This window comes from Schistocerca piceifrons, chromosome 4, assembly GCF_021461385.2.
Source record: "Schistocerca piceifrons isolate TAMUIC-IGC-003096 chromosome 4, iqSchPice1.1, whole genome shotgun sequence".
Lineage (NCBI taxonomy): Eukaryota > Metazoa > Arthropoda > Insecta > Orthoptera > Acrididae > Schistocerca > Schistocerca piceifrons.
The window spans coordinates 637,788,861-637,807,980 of NC_060141.1; the positions used below are offsets into that span (position 1 = coordinate 637,788,861).

General features: G+C 39.2%; 2 protein-coding genes across 2 annotated transcripts in view; both read right to left on the reverse strand.

Annotated features, from left to right (window-relative positions):
* Positions 1–13,548, reverse strand: part of LOC124796082 — a 101,404-nt gene extending 87,856 nt beyond the window's left edge. The window contains exons 1-2 of the mRNA XM_047260168.1: positions 13,533–13,548; positions 9,920–10,000 (exon numbers count right to left, since the gene is read on the reverse strand). Coding sequence (XP_047116124.1) covers positions 9,920–10,000; positions 13,533–13,548 — 97 coding nt within the window. The remainder of the gene's footprint in view (positions 1–9,919; positions 10,001–13,532) is intronic.
* On the reverse strand, positions 7,804–9,518 carry LOC124795337 (tubulin delta chain-like). Its single transcript, XM_047259323.1, has one exon. The coding sequence runs from the start codon at positions 9,443–9,445 to the stop codon at positions 8,114–8,116; it is 1,332 nt and encodes a 443-aa protein (XP_047115279.1). The 5' UTR covers positions 9,446–9,518; the 3' UTR covers positions 7,804–8,113.
* Positions 13,549–19,120: the final 5,572 nt, after the last annotated feature.

The following is a 19,120-nucleotide window of genomic DNA, read 5'->3' on the forward strand; positions in this document are numbered from 1 at the left end:
CTGTACATATATCTACTTTGCTACTTTGGAGGAACCTCAAAACAGTACCAACTTCTATAGTAAGTGTCAAGATACCTCTCTTTCCACAGAAGGATTATCTCTCTACAAACATTTAATTATTCACAGTGATCATGTCCCCATTTATATATCCTCCTTTTTCTCTCAGGTATATGTCTTCCATTTCCTCTAGGTCCATCTATCCTTTCCCTCACACTATACTTACGTACATACATATAGTTTAGGGTACAATAACCCTTTAACAGCATTAACAACTCTACCTTCTCCCGTAACCTACTCCTATTGTAGATGGTATTCAAACCGTTTTTTAATGTGTCTTCTGTGCCATATTAACCTTAGTCCTCTGTAGAAACTCACTACTGCAGCTCTGAATACCCTCAAACCAAACTGTGTTTCAACAAATGCCCTCCTATTATATGGTGCAACAATCACATAGGGATGTCAGCCCGTCATGCTTACATTTCATGGCTAATGGTAAATCCTCCTCCAGCAGACTGTTTGCTGGCTGAAGTTGATTAATTGCTACTGTTTGCCACATAATAATGTAAAACTATGTTAGCTGTAAATTGATGTTCCTTATGACACTTATCTTTTGATCATATTTATGTTATAGAATCTTTAGAAACCTTTTTCTTTTCTGCTCAAAGGCTCTACTAAGAAAACAGCCTTTGGATGTAGAATCTCTGTAATCTTGTATGGACTCTATCACAATGGAAAAACTCAATAATTTCATTCTTTAATTGTAAATTGTGCTGAAAGACTTTCACGAGCACCATGTCATTGAGTTAACAATTAGGGTCTCCTGCTTTTAATGACACTCTTGCACTCGACATTGTGTGTGTCTATTTGAATTCCTTTCCACCTTTTCTTGTAATTCACTAGTTTGTACCTCTTCTATTTCAGGCTTAGAAAAACTTTTAACAATGGTTCTCCTATGAACTTTTTATTCCTAACTACTGTTGTGGAAAGTTCAAATGTCAGGTGAAATAATTCATTAAGGGTAACTTGAAACTCTTGAACCATCTGCACCAGGTCTCTTGGTATGTAGAACAATATGTATGCTATAAGGTTCCTGTCTCTTTCATAATTCTTTCAGATAACAATAAATAAATAATAATCAAGGCTTTACCTCTTCATTTAAATAATCTCAACATAAATATCCTATTTATTACTAACAGGCATTAGGTCAAAATAGCATGTACATCCTTATACAGTCAATAATGACGTAAGTGCAAATTTCACTTTAATCTTATACCTTGCACTGAACCAGCAATTTAATTAGAAATGTACAATTTCTGCAACAGCAGGGAAAACAAATGATTTCATGACTATTTTTCTAATATTGCAGAGCGACAAACTCATCTTAACGCTATTCTCCTCCTCCTCCTCCTGCAATAAACAAATAATTACCAGGAAACATCTCGAATGAAGACACAAAAAATATGTGTGAAAGAACACTGGATTCTCATTTAACTGTAAGAGAGGATGGGGCGAATGTGCTTGAGGGGAAGGTGCACCTTGTAATTAACATTCAGGACCTCCTTTAATTTGCAAGCACAGCTCATGCCAGGTACAAGATGACAAGAGAGTGGCTAAGGAAACAGGAAGAACAGGAAAAAAAAAGTTGCAAGGGAATATGAAAAGTAAGTTGAAAAAGAAAAATTAAATCTTGAAAATGAAAGAAAAAGGAGAAAAGATTGATTGCTGACACATAATCGCATGATGGAAACAAGTGCTTAAAAGAAATAACAGACAAGGGACTTGGTGGGAATTACTCTGGGTCAAGCAATGTTGGCAAGCACTATGAAACTTAAGGAACAAGAAGTGAAGAAAATTAAAAACAGAAAGTAGTTGATACGTGAAAAAGCAGTGTTATAACATTTTTTCAAAGAAGCAAAAACAAAATGAGACTTAATGACCTAATTCTGTATGGAAAGCTAGATGATTTTCCACACTGTAATATTTTTGTATTACTCTGAAAATGGTACTGTGTAAGCTTTTACTAGTTCTAGGCATATCTGTACTAAACAGGAGTATGTCAGTACTATCACAATAAACTGGAATGATTTTCCTGATTTATTATTATTATTATTATTATTATTATTATTATATGTAATTTTATAACAGTTTTATATACTGATTATGATTAAAACAATAAATAGGTGTGCGAGATGGCTGACTAAGGTAAAGGAGGAGACCAGATCAAAAAATGCTTTCCTAACAATAAAAAATAAAAAACAGATTAAACACGGACTCAAATTTAATGTCCAAATCAGTAAAAGTCAACTTCAGTAATCAAAATAGACATTAAGTCAGTAATTTTAGTCTCAAGTTTGGTTTCCATCCCTGCTTATTGTTTTATTTATTGATTTTTTTTAAATTTTTTGCTTAAATAAACTTTTGAGGAAATTGCCTTCACAGTTTTGAAAAGCAGTCACTTCAAAAGCAGCAGTTATGAAAAATACACAACTTCAGATATTAGAAAGTACTCCTAAACACTTAAATTTCTCACTTCTTTACAAAAACACTAGGTTACTATAACTGGTACAAGAAGATATACAGAGGGGTACTACTTGCAGCAAAAGATCATTCAAAGACAAAATAATACATACTAAAAAAATAAAAGCAATGTAGTAATACAGACACAAATATAATATTAAAATTCTAAATTTGCTGATAATCCATTAGCTTTGTGATGGTTACATAACATTCAGGTTGTTAAAATGTTCATGTCCCAGTGTACAATGCCATTTCCCCTTTGCTATTACTAATAAAGAAAGTATGTAGATGTCACGTCATGTCATAATCATATGTCTGAAATCAGACCAGTATTTAACTACAATTTGAAGCTGCATTCACTGTTTTAGCAAAACAGAGGGAAATGTGCTCCTCCAATATCATCCACCAACTACTTCTTAAAATATGAAGCTAAAGCATCAGATCTTGCCTTTGTCCTTGAAACAATTAATTCAAAAGGAACACTTCCAGGAAACACTGCATCGAAAGTTTCTTTGACGTCTTCACAAGCTGACTGAACAACAAATTTCCCTCTAATCATTTCAAACATCAGATTTACTCTGCCTTTGAAACAGCTTGTCTAGCAGAATAAAGCTAAATTGATGGTGTAGCTTTGGGAGATGAAATTATACTGTCACTGCTACATCTAAATTGGGTGAAAGACAAATGTAACTGTGAAGAACTGTCTCACTTTAACTTGCTGTCTGAAATTATACCATCACTGCTACATCTAAATTGGGTGAAAGACAAATGTAACTGTGAAGAACTGTCTCATTTTAAATTGTTGTCTGTGCTTCTAAGTAGAAGCATGCTCCTCTACAGCAGTTAAGCCCCGAGAAACTGAAAATTTCAGGCTTATCTTGAAGTTTATATTTAATGTCTTCATATTTTCAATAACTCAAATTGGATAACATTCCCAATACAGAGATCAAGAATCTGGTGGCAAGGTTGTTAAAGTTGTAACGCACAGTCTTTTTAATGTCATTTTGTAATTTTGCAGTCCATCTTTAAACATACAGACTAAAACTGACCAGTCTGAAAAACAATGGCTTTTACTAACAAGGGAACCTCCCCATCGCACCCCCCTCAGATTTAGTTATAACTTGGCACAGTGGATAGGCCTTGATAAACTGAACACAGATCAATTGAGAAAACAGGAAGAAGTTGTGTGGAACTGTGAAAAAAATAAGCAGCTGAGGGGGGTGCGATGGGGAGGTTCCCTTGCAAGTATATTTCCATCCCTGCAAAGTACAGAATTTAGAGAAGTTAGCATTTATAAGGGGCAGTCAAATGAAAATGAGACAGATGGGAAAAATATAAATAAACTGCTTATTATTTCACAAGTAATCAAAACCATTAATACTGCCCACGAGTTGTCCAGGTCGTTTCAACTATGCTGCATAAGTTTCACTAGGCAACCCTTACAAATCGTCCATACAGTCCCAATCTCTCCCTATACAATTTCTATATTCTTGGAGCCACAGAAGAAAGACATTCGCGGCCATCGCTTTACATCGGATGAAGAGGTGCACACTTGGGTACAATCATGGTTCTGTAGGTAACCGCAAACATTTTTCCATGAAGGCATTGACCATCTTGTCTCACAGTGGGATAAATGTATTAACAGTTGTGGAGATTAGTTTTCAAATACAAGGCACATTCAGAAAGTAGGTATACTAGATTTTTATTTTATTTTATTTTATTTTTCAGAAAAAGTGTATTTAAAAAGAATTACAGGATATTGTTAATACAACTGTTGACCATTTTCCTACATAATCACCATCCCAATCAGTGCAAGTGGCGAGCCATGTTACAAGCTTCTTTATATACTCCTCGAAGAACTCTCTCACGAGCCCCTTCCCCCACTTTAAAACCCCTTTCTGTAGTACTCATCATTTGCAAATTTAATTCCACTCATATGTACCTTCAGGGAGATGAAAAGAGGATCTAAAGGTGCCAAGTCAGGGAAATATTGGGGGTGGTTCAAAACATTCCAGTCCAAGAGCGTCTCTGTCTTTTTGTCTCAGGTGTGTAACGAGTCATCCACATTTAATCTCCAGTCACAATAGAGCTCAGAAAATCCTCACGTTCCGATTCAGGTCGCTCAATGAACTTGCAGGTGCTACTGACCTGATTTTTCTTGCGCTGCTCCATCAGCTGTTTTGCCATCCATCTTGAGCACAATTTCTGGTATCCCATGATTTCTGTGTGTATCTCATAGAAGAGAGTTCTGGAATACTGTGAAAACATCACAGAAATTTCACCCCGTGTTAACTGGCAGTCTTCACGAGCAGTTTCCTTGAACTTTTTGCATCAACTCATCAGTGAAAGTGGAAGGCCTTCCACTCCGCTGTTTGTCATGAACACTTGTCCTGCCTCTATTCAATTCCCTGCACCACTTAAACACACTCATTCTGCTCATACCCCTTTGCCGTAAACTGTTTTGATTCGCAAAACGTTTTCGGTAGTGTAGGGAGCAGATCACAGAATGTGGTTTGCACGTAGTGGAATTTCTTACTGACATAATTCACGCAACTGGACACTATGTGAGTTTATATATTACCATGTTCCTGCAACCCTTATTCTGGGCATGGGATTCCCCCCCCCCCCCTACCACTCAGTGATGCCAACCATTGGAGAGGGGGTGGGGGAATAGCCTGTTAGTCAGAGTGCATACAATTTCTGAACACGCCTCATAATAAACAGTTTACTTACTTTCTTTCGATCTGTCTCATTTCATTTGACTACTGCTTATACATTGTTTTCAATACACACTTCATCCTAGCTTTTATTTGCTAATGTCCTTCAGAATGTATGTATTTTGTGCTCCAAGAGGCTTTTGTAGGCCTGCAGTTTTGAGTGTTTTACTAGGACTGTCTAACTTTTTAATCTGTCAATAATGATCAGAGGCAATGATCTTTTACAAATACCTTATAATTTTTCCTGTTTATATCTGTAGGTACATGGTCTAAGACTGATGCTGAATGTTTTGATACTCTAGCAGCAGCGTTTGCTATTTGTGTCAAGCCAAACATGTTCAGAATACTTGGCTGAGTAAGCAGCAGCTCTGCCAACAGGAATTTTAACCACAAAGCTGTGAACTAATTCAGTGGGAGATTTGAAAACTTATCATTTAATTTTACTTAAAAACAGACCTATGCTTTTACAATTGAACATTCTCGTCCACAAACTATTCAACTGTTGAACAATGACTAGCTAGTCTGAAGAGAATCCAGATGGTTGTTGTAAGCCAGTCATTGAAATCTAACTTGTTTAATCAGCTGCAGTGTGTTCTGCCATTGGGTGGTCAAATCTGCTCTTGGCCACAGTTTGGTGGTGGCTATTCACTCGAGTGGACAACAGGTTGGTGTCATGCTCACATAAATTGCTGTGCTGAAAGGCCAGCAGAGCTGGTATACGTGAGAGAGAGAGAGAGAGAGAGAGAGAGAATGGGTATTCCACAGGAATGTGACCCATGTGGCAAGGATTTGGCAGTGGGTATGCGATAAGGATGGAGCGCAAGATATTGCGTACATTGGATGGTCAGCAGAATACCACTTTAGGAGAGGTAGGAAGGATTCTCGCAATGATATTCTTCATTTTATGACACAATGAGAAACAGTTAAACCATGGTGAAAAATATGATAATGGGTGATGAGAAGAGTGCCCCTTTGCGTCCGGTTCATCAGTGTGATCGGGAGCATTATGGATGTCACAGAATACAATATGGGAAATCAGACTGTTGGCCACTGACTGTCTATGAAAACCTTAAGCAAGATATTCAGCATACAGGGCAGGGGAATTCTTGGCACTGCAGATACACAGTAGAAGGATGGCCAGACTATATGGAAGTGATTTTTGTTTTGAATCAGAATGCAGGTGCTGTTCATGTGTAACAGGTTTGATATGGTGAGGGGTATGGATGAATCTTCAGAGAGGTGGAGGTCAACATCCAGGAGGGTGGCACTTGAGTTGAGGAAGCGTTGAGGGTGGGTAGGAATGTGGGTGGATGTCTTGGCATTTTAAGTTCAGATCATCAAAATATCACTGAACCTGAACTAGGGGTTTTAGGTTACCTAGTAGGTTTCCTCTACATGACCCATTAACAGGTCAGCAGAGGATGGTGTCGTGCAGTTACTGCGATGGCTGTGCCATGGATTTATTTATGCCTTCCATTCAAACGAGTGTTAGTTATGTGTAAGGATGTAATTAGTTAGATGTATAAAGAATGAGGTAGTGAGTTGTGAGTCAAAAGGACACTGGGAGAGTGTGTGTGTGAGGGGCATAGTGTATGTTGGTGTAAAGAGAGGAGACAGCAACAATGATGAGCAGAGATCTAGGTGGTAAGGGAGCCTAGGCTATGAGCAATTGGCTGGAGGTGTTGGTTAACATGAGTAAATATTATTTTGTTGGAGCAGAGTAATCAGCTAAAAAGGAGCATCCAGAGTTGGATTTTGAAAAGCACGTAGAAGGTGCGGGTGTGTGTGTAGGGGGAGGGGGGGGGGTGTCATTGAAGTGAGGAGGGAGATGGATACTGGGGACAGATTGTAGGATAGGTGTAAGGATTGGAATTGGGGTTGGAGGTTATGCTGCACTTACAGGATGGAGTCACTATGGCACTGTTTGTAGGCGGAGGAGTCAAGACAGTTGGCAGATGACTTCTGTCAGGTAATCACTGCAGTTTATAATGAAAGTTGTGGAGCATTTCTCTGAAGTGAATTGTCACCTTTGTTCCTAAATTATTTATATTCATTTTGAAGGGTTTCCATTTTCTGTTGTTTGGTCAAATATATCCTTCAAGTAAATGACAGTACAGTCAAAGTATCATCTGCTCTGGTACTTCTGTCCATGTGTAATCTGAGCACAGAAAGAGGCAAAAAAAGCAAGATAGTTCAGTGAGTTCATGTACATAAGCACAAACTCATTTCCATAAAGTGTTCTGCACTCATCACTAGAAGTCATATGGACACTTAACAGTGAAAACTATGTGAAGACCACTGCATCACTTTCTTGTTGAATACACCATACTATTAAGTAATGTTTCACACCTCCACCTCTTTCATATATGAAATTACAAACTCAGTCCACTTAAAGGTAAGTTTTGAACAATTCAACAGTAAATGTTTCACAGGAAATGACAGCGAAGTAAGTTCAGCTGCATGGGTGAGATGAGCTTGCCTCTAATGAGGTTTCACAAGTCCCTAATTACATATATGTTGGTTGTAATCTATCGTTTCTTAAAGCTGTGTAATTAAAGACATATTTGGATTAGCATCAACATTTAATTTACAAACACCAACAAAAAATAAAACGGCAAACATCTTTCCATGTTGACATAGCTTATATTCACAACAATAATTTCTCTTTGTCAGTATAGTTTAGAATGGTACTAGGCTATGCAGAAAGTATATTGTTTAATACTATACTACATTTATATGAAGAAAGTATATTGTTTAATGGTGTGCTACATTTACAACACACATTTCATTACAAGAAAAACAATTATGCCCTTATGGAAATTTTCTTTTGTATGTTTTTCTGTGGAAAAAAAAGATCACTAACAAATTCCAGAGATAGATTATCCTATATCTTTGTACATTTTGACAATACTTTCTAATTTAGCAAAGGCCACAATAAAATCATCCTCTGTTACATTGTACTTCTTGTACTGGTGTAAATATGCTTTGTATGTATACATATTCCATGCTTTGTCAAGTACTTCATCAATTGGGACAAACATCAACATATTGTTAGATGCAAGGGTGGCAAACTTTTCAGTCCCCATTACTCTTTTATTGCTGTGACAGTGGACATACCTCATTGAGGCAGGAACCCACTTTTTGTACATTAAAGGATCACATAACATAGCTCTCTCTGTTCGTGATAATTCTGGCATTGGCCCTCTTGTAAAAAGCACATTTGATATGCATGGGGAAAATTTCATTTCTGAAGAGCGAGAACTATAATGCCGCGATGGAGCTTTACATTCATAGTCACTCATGATATGCCCTCCAACAGAGCTCACACGAAATGATTGTAGCAGATGCTGTATTAAATTCTCCCAAAGGAAACTGCTTTCGTATTGTGCAGTTTCTTTCGAAGTATGAGGAGCACTCTTAAAAGTTACCAGCTTCATCCCCGGGTGAGGTGTCAACTGGGAAACAATATCTGGCAATGTGGAACATGCACCCCTCTCTACAGGCTGGAATACAGCCATCATTTTTAGTGATATAAGTGCATTTAAATCGTTAAAGTTGATATCTTTCGTTTTTATAAGATTTGAAACCATTTTATACAGATGATCATTTTGGAACAGTACATGCATATCACAAACGTCATACAATTTTGCACAGGTGAGTAAAGTGTTGTAATTCTGAGTAATTACGTCTCCGTTTTTGTAAGGCAGTACTAAAATATTAATAATATGTTTGTTGGGGTAATCATCCTTTAAGTTTTCTGCAATGCAACTGCCAACACCAGAACCAGTACCTCCCGCCGAACTAGCCATAATTAGAAGGCTTGTCAGCCTGTCGGCTTCCTCGATTTCCTTTCTCACACATTCCATTACCCTATCTTTCATTTTGGGTCCTCTTTCAACGTAGCCTAAAGCCCAATTATTTCCAGCGCCCCCGTCACTTGCCACAACATTTTCAGTACTGTAACGCCAATGACACCGATTCTTAACACCATTCTCTGAAACCTTATGAATTACTTTCTGTTCAGTATCAACCAGAACAGCCCTAGCTGTCCGAATATTGTGAAATGCACTGTTCCTGAACCATCTGTCACACTCCGCGTAGTCACTTCCAACTTTCACTCGTTCATCCTCTGAAAGCATCGAATAGAACTCGTGTCCAATCTGATTCCCGCATTGACCAAATTGAACGCTTACAACTGCCATCGTATACATCACAATTTGTCTCCATGAACTGAAATTTTGATTCTCATGTTTACGCACCAAATCAAACTGCTTCGCGCCTAGTTTAAAGTTGCCAAAGTTAATCATGCTGAAAGAATGTTTACTTCTTCGCGATCGAACTGTCACATGTGGCTTGACTGAAAATGATTTGTGGCACATAAATTTCATGTGTCAAATAGTTTCCAACCAAGCTGCTGTCACATTAGTTTTTCATTACAACATCTCATGAAATAAAAAGATCGATGAAAATTTTATATTATTTGTGGCATTTAAGACGAAGAATGATATGAAACACACAGACAAAACATCGTAACCTCGCAGAGGGATATTTTAATAAAAGCTGGGCCCACACCCTTTGATTTGTCGGTGCAAATCTCTCCATGCATTATACTTGCGGAAACAAATCGTAGCGTATGGGGCATGGTATAGGCTGTAAAGTTTCGCTCATATTAGATATGCACAAACCTGAAAGCTGGAGTCGCGGTTTTGAGCAAATCACATCTGTGCAGACAAATAACAGCGTGTGTGCTGGAAATTTCAACAAATCTGGGACGAAAAACGTTCTCACCTTCCTATGGCTCCAAGCACTATGGGACTTAACATCTGAGGTCATCAGTCCCCTAGAACTTAAATCTAACTAACCAAATGACATCACACACATCTATGCCCGAGGCAGGATTCGAACCTGTGACCGTAGCAGTAGCGAGGTTCTGGACTGAAGCGCCTAGAACCGCTCTGTCACAGCAGTCGGCCAAAACGTTCTTGAATCATCTGTTTATTCAGTAAAGTGTTTCTGTTTTTTGTATGTACACTTAATGCTCAAATGGTTGAAATGCATCATTGCTCTAAAGAGTTCATTGCCGAGTTTAGTAAAATATAAAGGAGTCACACACGTTTCTGGAAGTTCAGAGCAAGGAACGCAGTGATCCGCATAAGAAGACTGCTGCTTATAATGTATCAATAGACAAACTGAGAGAAATTGACCTTGTGGCGAATAGCCAAAAGGCAATAAATAAATTCATTGCGGACTGACTGTTTATCACACGAGATTCTGTAAAGTAATGAACTCTGTTCGATCTGAAGCACTTTAAATGTTTTCATGAAATCCTTTGACATAACAGCGAAATTATTCTGAACACCTGAAAAGCTATATAGCATGGGGCAGTGCAGTTGCTAGGATACTGGTCTCATGTTCAGGAGGATGGAGTTGGCTCTGCCCAGCCATCCTGATTAAGATATTTAGAAGTAATTAAAAGACCATATAAAATATACACTCAACATTCAACTTAAGCTTGATAATCACAAGTAAGTTACTTCTTATACACTACCCTCCTCTTTGACTGGACTGTTTCACAAAACTTCAAACAACGTTTCGCTTTCTCTCTGACTTTATATGAACAAGACAGCAGAACTGAACATGGTTTATCAAATTACCAATTGTCACTACAGTAGGCCAAGAGTCCTACTTTCCTGACTGTCAGATTCTACCTTCATTCAATAGAACTGTAATTAGTCCTGTCAATTGGTGTTCAAAACGGCCGTTTTCGCAGCAGAACTGCACAGGTTTTTACTCAACGGTCCTATATGTTGTTTGGGGTACTGAACTCGAATTTTAAGTTTGTTATCTTGTAGGCGCCGGCCTCAAACTAAAAACACAAAAAACTCAAAATTCTAGCCTTTATTTGCTTTTGCGCTTATACTGCGAAAATCATATGTTTTTTTAAGATGTCTATTCCATACAAAATTAAAGTAGAGAAAAATTCCTACAGAATGCACTAGTCAGACTTCAACTTCTGACGAACGGTATCGGCGATAGAGCGCGCTGAAGTGAAGCGATTTTTTGGCTCTTCTGTCAAAATGTCAGAAATGCTCACTCCCACCCACTAAAACTTGAAAAATATACATGTCATCAACAAGAACGCCTACATCACGCGGAGGCTCATTACATTTCCTACAAGAGACGTCTGTAACATTCAATTTTCTCATAAGGGGGAGGAAGCAAAGCGAAAATACGAAAAATGCCTTCTGGACCCTACAGAGGATCCTTTCCACCTGCCTGGCTCTCATGGGCGTTAGACTTTCAGTGTATTACTCTTAAAAGAGGTTCTTTTGAATGAATTAATGCGAAATAAGTTTGATGAAAACATTAACAAATTATATTTATAACATATTAGGTAAATGACCCTGAATAGAAAGATAAATATGAAACCTGTATGTAGTAATGTAGATGTGTCATGAAATGTGCGACTATTAAGCTCAGGATTGGATTAGCACTTCGAGTAGGGTCTCCATCTAGAAAAGGAAGACGGTATTCAGTGATATAATATGAACACAAAATATTTATAAGTTGTATAGTGAACTTACAAAGTATAAAGAAATAATTGTGGCCATTAAGCCTCCACTCTGTTTCAAAGGATATTTGTCGCCAAACAACCAGACTAAGAAGAAAGCATTTGTTAAGCTATGAATTGGCTCCATATCCCCTAGCTTTGTTCGATGAGGGTGCAGTTGAAAAGGCACAAATTCTGCTTTGCTTTGTACAAAACTTTTAAACCCCTTCCAGACACCACACTATTGGATAGAAGCACAGTATATGTGAGTGATGGAGGCTTCTTGTTACACAGATTCGTATGGTCAAGTGGACATACTATCCAAGAAATTTGGGACTCATATATCCGTTATGTACAATTTAAATACAATAGAAGTGCCGCAATTATGTTTGATGGGTATCCAGAAGGATAGAAGACTACCATATCTCTGGAGTGCTTGAGTAAATTGACCAAAAGCAGTCCATGGACATAGAATTTAGCAGCACCATGTGGCCAACTGTTTCACAACGAAATTTTCTATCGAATCCAACAAACAAGGGTATGGTGATCACGATGCTGATGACAAAATGTAATGAAAGCGGAATTGCCTCCAAACATTCAGCTGATGAAGCAGACAGAATGATAGTGTGGACAGCAGAATCCCTGCCTTTGGCTCACAAGAATGTCGCAATTGTGGGGAAGGTGTCGCCCCATTGGCATAATGATGGGTCTCCAAACTTCTACCCCTCCAATTTAATATTTCCTAAAGTTATAGAGAGGTACAGTGCCTTAGCTTCTCTAGCATCTGGGAAGTGCTGTGAAGAAGAGTGTTACCAAGCATACACTCTTCCTCCCTGCATTGAGTGGTTGTGACTCTTCATCATCATCACTCAACCAAGGCAAGGTTAAATTTCTCAAAGGCTACTCCAAAAATTTGGATCTTGAAACATACATTGTTAAATTTACAGTTCCTTCAGCCCATCCAAAGGAAACAATAGCTGGTGATGAGAAATTTCTGACTGACATTTGTGCTGGTAACTGCCCAACTAAAACACCCAACAAACTGATGCCTGCAGGGCATCAGAAAACACAGCTGTCTCCCACTGACGCTGTAGCTCAACACCACACTTGCAGAGTTTTGCATCAGGTGCAACTGTGGATTGGAAACCACTTGGATCCAGATGAGTGTTGGGGGAGAGAGGAGGGGAGAAGAAAGTTGACAAAAAATGGCTTGGCTCTCATTATCATACTGAAACCCCAGCTCCCAAAGACTTTTTCAGCTTATGTCTTGTAAATACAAGCCAGATCGTCAAGGTCAGTATGGGAATAGGCGATGTCAAGCAATGTGAAGGGTCATGTTCCAACATTGATGACAGTTTTCATATATAGACGAAGATGGCCTGGATGAGTGAGTGCCTTGCAATACCACTTGTCTGAAGCAACTGAGGTGATGGGAGGAATTACTTCATGTAATACTTTACAGCATTATGCATATTTACAAACAATTTTTTTCTTATCATAACGTTAATCATTAAATTACATTTTTTTCAGTTGAAGAACAGCGACAGCTCACTTGTGATTGCAGACCTTCCACAGCCCTTGACCCTTTTCCAGGACATCCACAGCTAAGACCCTTCATCTGGACCTTCTAGTGCCCAAGAAACATTACATGGACTACCAATAGCTAAATGAAGATGAGTAAACTAATTGCACACATGACAATACTGTAGGTATTTTTTCATAGATCGATAGTCCATGATACAACTTACCATCTTTTGTATCCATATTCTGTCACAAAATGCCTTCTTCTTTCTCGAGATGGAGAACCTACTTGAAGTGATAACCCAGACCTGGGCTCGACATTCACACATTTCATGACACATGAACATTACTACATACAGATTTCATATTTATCTTTCTGTTCAGTGTTATTTACCTAATATGTTATATGTATAATTTGTTAATGTTTTCATCAAACATGCTTACCCATCAATTCATTCACAAGAATCTCTTTTAAGGGTAATAGACCGAATGTATAGCCCCCATGAGAGACAGATTGGTCGAAGGAATAACAGCCGAAAAACTACAGCCTGACTCCGATCAAGTGAGGTTTATACTTCGACACGGCTCAGACAATACAGAATACAAGAAAGCAGCAACCATACAGAATACTCCCTCTCAATCATGCACCAACTGTCCAAATAGATGTCAATCCCAAACCACCTCCATTTTTCCATTATCCCCAACCAGAACTTAAATTCCTAAACCCAAAGACACACATACAAGAAATGGATAAATACAGTCCCAAGTAATTAAAAAATTAAAACCACTGACCCTGACCTCTGAAACATCTTACACTCTCCGCCCTCTCTCCTCTCCATCCGAAATAACAACATTAACCCCCACTGCTGTGATCAAGATGGGTGAATCCTGAGATCGTGGTAGAGGAGGCAGTGCAGTTAGGGCGCAGATGGGATTATTCGTAATTTTAGATTTTCTCCCTTCTCTCTTCACAGAAAACTGCATCTTACAGACGTCTCTCGTAGAAACTTCAATGTACTTCCACGTGGTGTAGGTTTTTTTGTTGTTAACATGTATATTTTTCGAATTGTGGTGGGTGAAAATGGGCGTTTTGACATTTTCCCAAAAGGGCCAAAAAGTCGCTTCTTTCCAGCGCGCTCTAGGGCCGATACGGCTTTTCAGAAATTCGAACCTGACTAGTGCGTTTCGTAGGAAATGTTCTATACCTTCATTTTGTATAGAATGGTCATCTTCGGAAACGCATTGTTTGCGAGATACATGCAAAAAATTAAAAAAGAGGCAACAATTTTGAGGCATTTTGCGTTTTTCTTTGTGAAGCGACCTGTTACAAGGTAGCAAACGTGAAATTCGAATTCAGGACCCCAAAAAACATACAGGGCTGTTGAGAAGAAACTTCTGCAATTTTGTTACGGGAAAAAGCTCTATTTGACTCTGCTTAAATACGTTTTAGTTACATTCGTGAGAGCAATCACACGGCAAATACCTCACTTGACTGGTTATTCATCTATCGTCTGTCTTAACATGTAGTCGAACATCAGCTGCACTTTCCCCTGTCCTCGCTGATGCCTTGCCAATCCGCTAGCAACTAATGGGTACAACTTCCGTCCGCGAGGTGTCCACCTCGCCACAGCTGCCAAGTCCGCCAGTCTCCTTTGCAGAATGTGTCAGTAGCCACCGGTGCTGCATTGCTTGGTTCGGTGCCCCGTTCCTGGTTGGCCACAGTTATCTGCAGATGGTCACGCCACGCTCGTGCTTGCCGTTTTGTGACACATACTAGTTGAAGACAATCATGTACAAAATAACTGAGCACAATATTGACACTGATGTGCTCTACGGCACCTTCACTATTAAAGTAATCACGGTACTTATCCCGAATTTGTTGTGCCTTCGATGTGGATGTCCGTTAGCAGTTTGCGGAAGGTTCTGTACGCCAGTAATTTCCTCTTGACGCCACGATCCAGGGAAAATACGATGGTTTTCATCCTCGAAGTCAATTAAACCTCGTGAGCTGTAGGCGGGAGTCGTTTTCCGCAACCAGTTGTGCAACGAGCAGCAGGCTAGTACTACTTTGTCCACCGACTGTATTTTTAATGATATTGGGTTTTCAAATTCTCTAAATTCGAAAGTTTTTTCTACAACTCTTGAAACTCGATAGTTATAGATTCTTTTCTGTCGAGACATGTTACGCCGACTGTAAAGGTTTCATCAGATAAGTCTTTAGCGGAAACGCATCATCCCCTACAATAACAAAATCGCTTGGCATTGCAAGGGAATTTTTCTCCAAAGCGTTATACACTGAGCTGTTTTGAAATATACCACCATCAGAATTTCTTCCTTTAGCTCCTACATCAACATACAGGAAACAATAATCGGAATCAGGTAAAGCTAGCAATACAATACTGAAACTACTTTTGTAATTGTAATAATCAGATTCAGTAGCGGGAGGGGCACGAATGACAATGTGTTTTCCGTCCAGAGCTCCTGCACAGCCTGGAAAGTTCCAGCGTTCTCTAAACCCGTACTCTGAATTTTTCCATTCGTCTGAAGTTGCCGGCGCCTGAAACAAAATTAATGTTTTGATTGCAGGTGTCACCAATAAACACAAATGAACAATCACACTGGAGAAACCACAATCCCTATCTGTAGATTTAACTGCTGTTGACGATCTCAATGAGACCACGCCAAGCACATCACAGATTCCAGCAGAAACTGAGACACTAAAACGAAGAGTGCCTTCAACTCCATCGCAGCCTTCATCATCAAAAATCGGCGAAAAAGTTCTGCAGGACTCCCAAATCGTTTTTTTTTTTTTTTTTTTCACGTGCGATTGAAAAATTACAAGCTATTTCAAATCGTACTGCAGTAATGAACCAAGAAGACTCCTACGACTATTTCGGAAAGTATGTTGCGTCAATGCTACGCAGTATTGGGCCTCCAATTGCTATGAGGCTTCAAGAGTCAATTACGTCACAAATAACAAATGCGATGTGCCCACCACAACTCCCTCCAACCAATCGACACTACCAAGTGAGAGAGAGTCAAATATGAGAGCTGATTTCTCAGATGGCTATTTATTTACAAATTTATAGGTCGATCTTATTTTATTACTCAAACGATTACTTTCTTTCTATGCTGGTAACATTTTTAATGATCAATATTATTATGCTGATCAACCATTTTCGTATTATTGTTTTTTTCTATTCCTTAAGTACTTGACCTAGAATACTTACACATTACTATGTTGAAAATTCAAATAAAATAATAAACGAAAAAGTTGTATACTATATGTTATTGTAATTACCTGTATGTATCCCATAAGTGCCTTGTGGACCGCTTCGCAGGTTTTAGGTATAAATTTACTAATTGTGTTCTTTGGAACACGAAATAAATATTCCAGACTTTTAAAAGAGTCCCCTGTGGCTAAGTAGCGTAAAGTTACTTGAAGTTTAATTTTTGCTTTTACTGCTTGTCTCATATTAGTATCTGATTTTGAAATCAGAGGTGAAACGCGTTCCAAAAGGTAGTCAAACTGCGCCTGAGACATTCGTAATAAGTTTTCGAAATCTTCAGGGTAATGGTTTCTTAGTTCCATGTCAACCAAATTATGTGCCCTCGATGTTCTTTGAAGTATCCAGTTCCTGACCCACCATCGTCTTTTCTTCCGTTTTTCTTGAGGTTCCACTAATCGATTCATTCTTTGTGCCAAAACAGTAGCAAAAACCGAACTCACCACAGCACAATTCTCGATAAGGAGCTCGTTCATGGCCGGCTTCGCGCGATCAATGAATCGTGCTTTCGTTGACACTCCACTCCGTGTGAACTGTCCACGCCCCACGACTGATGGTTTCACTCCTGTCATGGCACGAATTCAAGCACGAAAGCGTGGCACACATTCGTGCCATGCCCCGTGGGAACCCAGCTATGTCCGCAACTCTGCTCTCCAACTCAGTTCCTTCTGTTCTCCCTCTACAACACCTCATATTGGTTATACAGACAAGCTGCTTAGCCTGTGTCTCTGAAAAACAGCCGAAAAACTGCAGCCTGAACCCGATCTAGTGAGGTTGGTACTTTGACACAGCTCAGACAACACAGAATACAAGAACGCAACACCTATTCAGAAAACTCCCTCTCAACCATGCTCTAACATCCCAAGTGGACATAAATCCCAAACCACCTCCACTTTTCTGTTATCCTAATCAGAAAATAAATTCCTAAACCCAAAGACACACACACAAAAAATGAGTAAATACAGTCCCAAATAATCAAAAAATCGGAACCACCGACCCTGGCCCCTCCCCCTAAAAAACTCTAGGTATCCATGCCACATTCGCCACCCTCTCTCTTCCCTATCCAAAACAACTGCTGTGATCAAGGTGGATGAATCCTGAGATCGTGGTAGAGGAGGTTATGCAGGAAATAAATTCCAATCCGGATGCAGAAATCTGCACTGCAGTCTGCATCCACAATAACCACAGCCCATGCCTACCTAGTCCAACGATTCCCCAAATCAGCAGCCACCATTAAATATCTTATCCGTAATGGAGCTTTCACGTACCTAAAGATGCACACAGCTGAAGAATCTAACTCACAACTCCAAGCCATCAGACGCCTACACTACAGAGAATACAATGATCACAACACCAATGAATGCAAAACGCCCTTCACTTGGCCACACTGTAAATCCAAGGAACTTTGCAAATACTACCCCAACCTCAAATCTCCTCTCACCTGTAATACATTGCAATGAGCTCTACCCACATATTATCATAAATGTACAGTCTAACTTCCTCCCAAAAAACTCATTTCGTTCCCATCTGAACTGCTGAGAATCACATCCATCCCTCTGCCCCACTCCGAAAGTTGAAGACACAATCCGATTTTGAACTATAGTCCATCAAAGTATACATGCCTTTGAATGTCCCCACACTCTCCAACAAATCTCCTTAATTGCCCAATTCGTCTCCATCTCAGTGTCACAGCTATCTACTATCACAACCAAACTCACAGTTTAAATATCTCTACATCTCTGTTCTGCCGTCTCTAACTCGATAAACGCTCTGTGAGGCATTTAATTGTGAACTGCAGATCAGTAATGTAGATGTAAATGTAATAATTTTCTGACAGCAGTGTAACGCCCTCTTCTCCAACATCTGTTCCCTAGACAACAATACCTTACTCTCCCAAAGCTTCACTCAACATAATGTTAACATTTCATTTAATCTAAATGAAACATTTATTCAAACCCACCACATCATCCATTTGTTACCCAATAACTTTAATGGAACTTCCAATCTCCATCCACTAGCCCTGTACTGAGTTGCTATTGGTAATCTTAAACAAATCCCTGTCCAGCCACAACCACCATTCAGTCATCGTGCTAAATGCCTAATCCTTGCCATCTGCTTTACCATCCTAACAATCACATGTGCCAGTATTTATTATCCACCCCAATCATTCTATCCCACACAACTTCCTCCTCTTCATAGTCCAGTCCTACTACTCCTATAGCATTGTCCCAGACATACATATATGTAGCCATTCCCAAGTTGAACATATGTGATGGTGTCAGTTTTTTGCGTCCCTTTCTGGTGATGTAGTCCCTCTTCTGCACAACACCTACCCTCACAACAATTGCATTCCTAATGTCATAGTAGTATCCAACTACCTCATTGAATGCGTGCATGCAGAAGTCCTAGATCGGATTGTAAGCGACCCTGTAAATTATAATCTATGTCACACAACAACAGATCCAACTACACAATGCCTCACCCAAACTAAGCCAAGACTACAACCATTCTGTTGGAATGCCTAGTGG

Coding starts and splice junctions, on each gene's coding strand:
- LOC124795337 (XM_047259323.1), bottom strand. CDS start 9,445: ATGTATACGATGGCAGTTGTAAGCGTTCAATTTGGTCAATGCGGGAAT.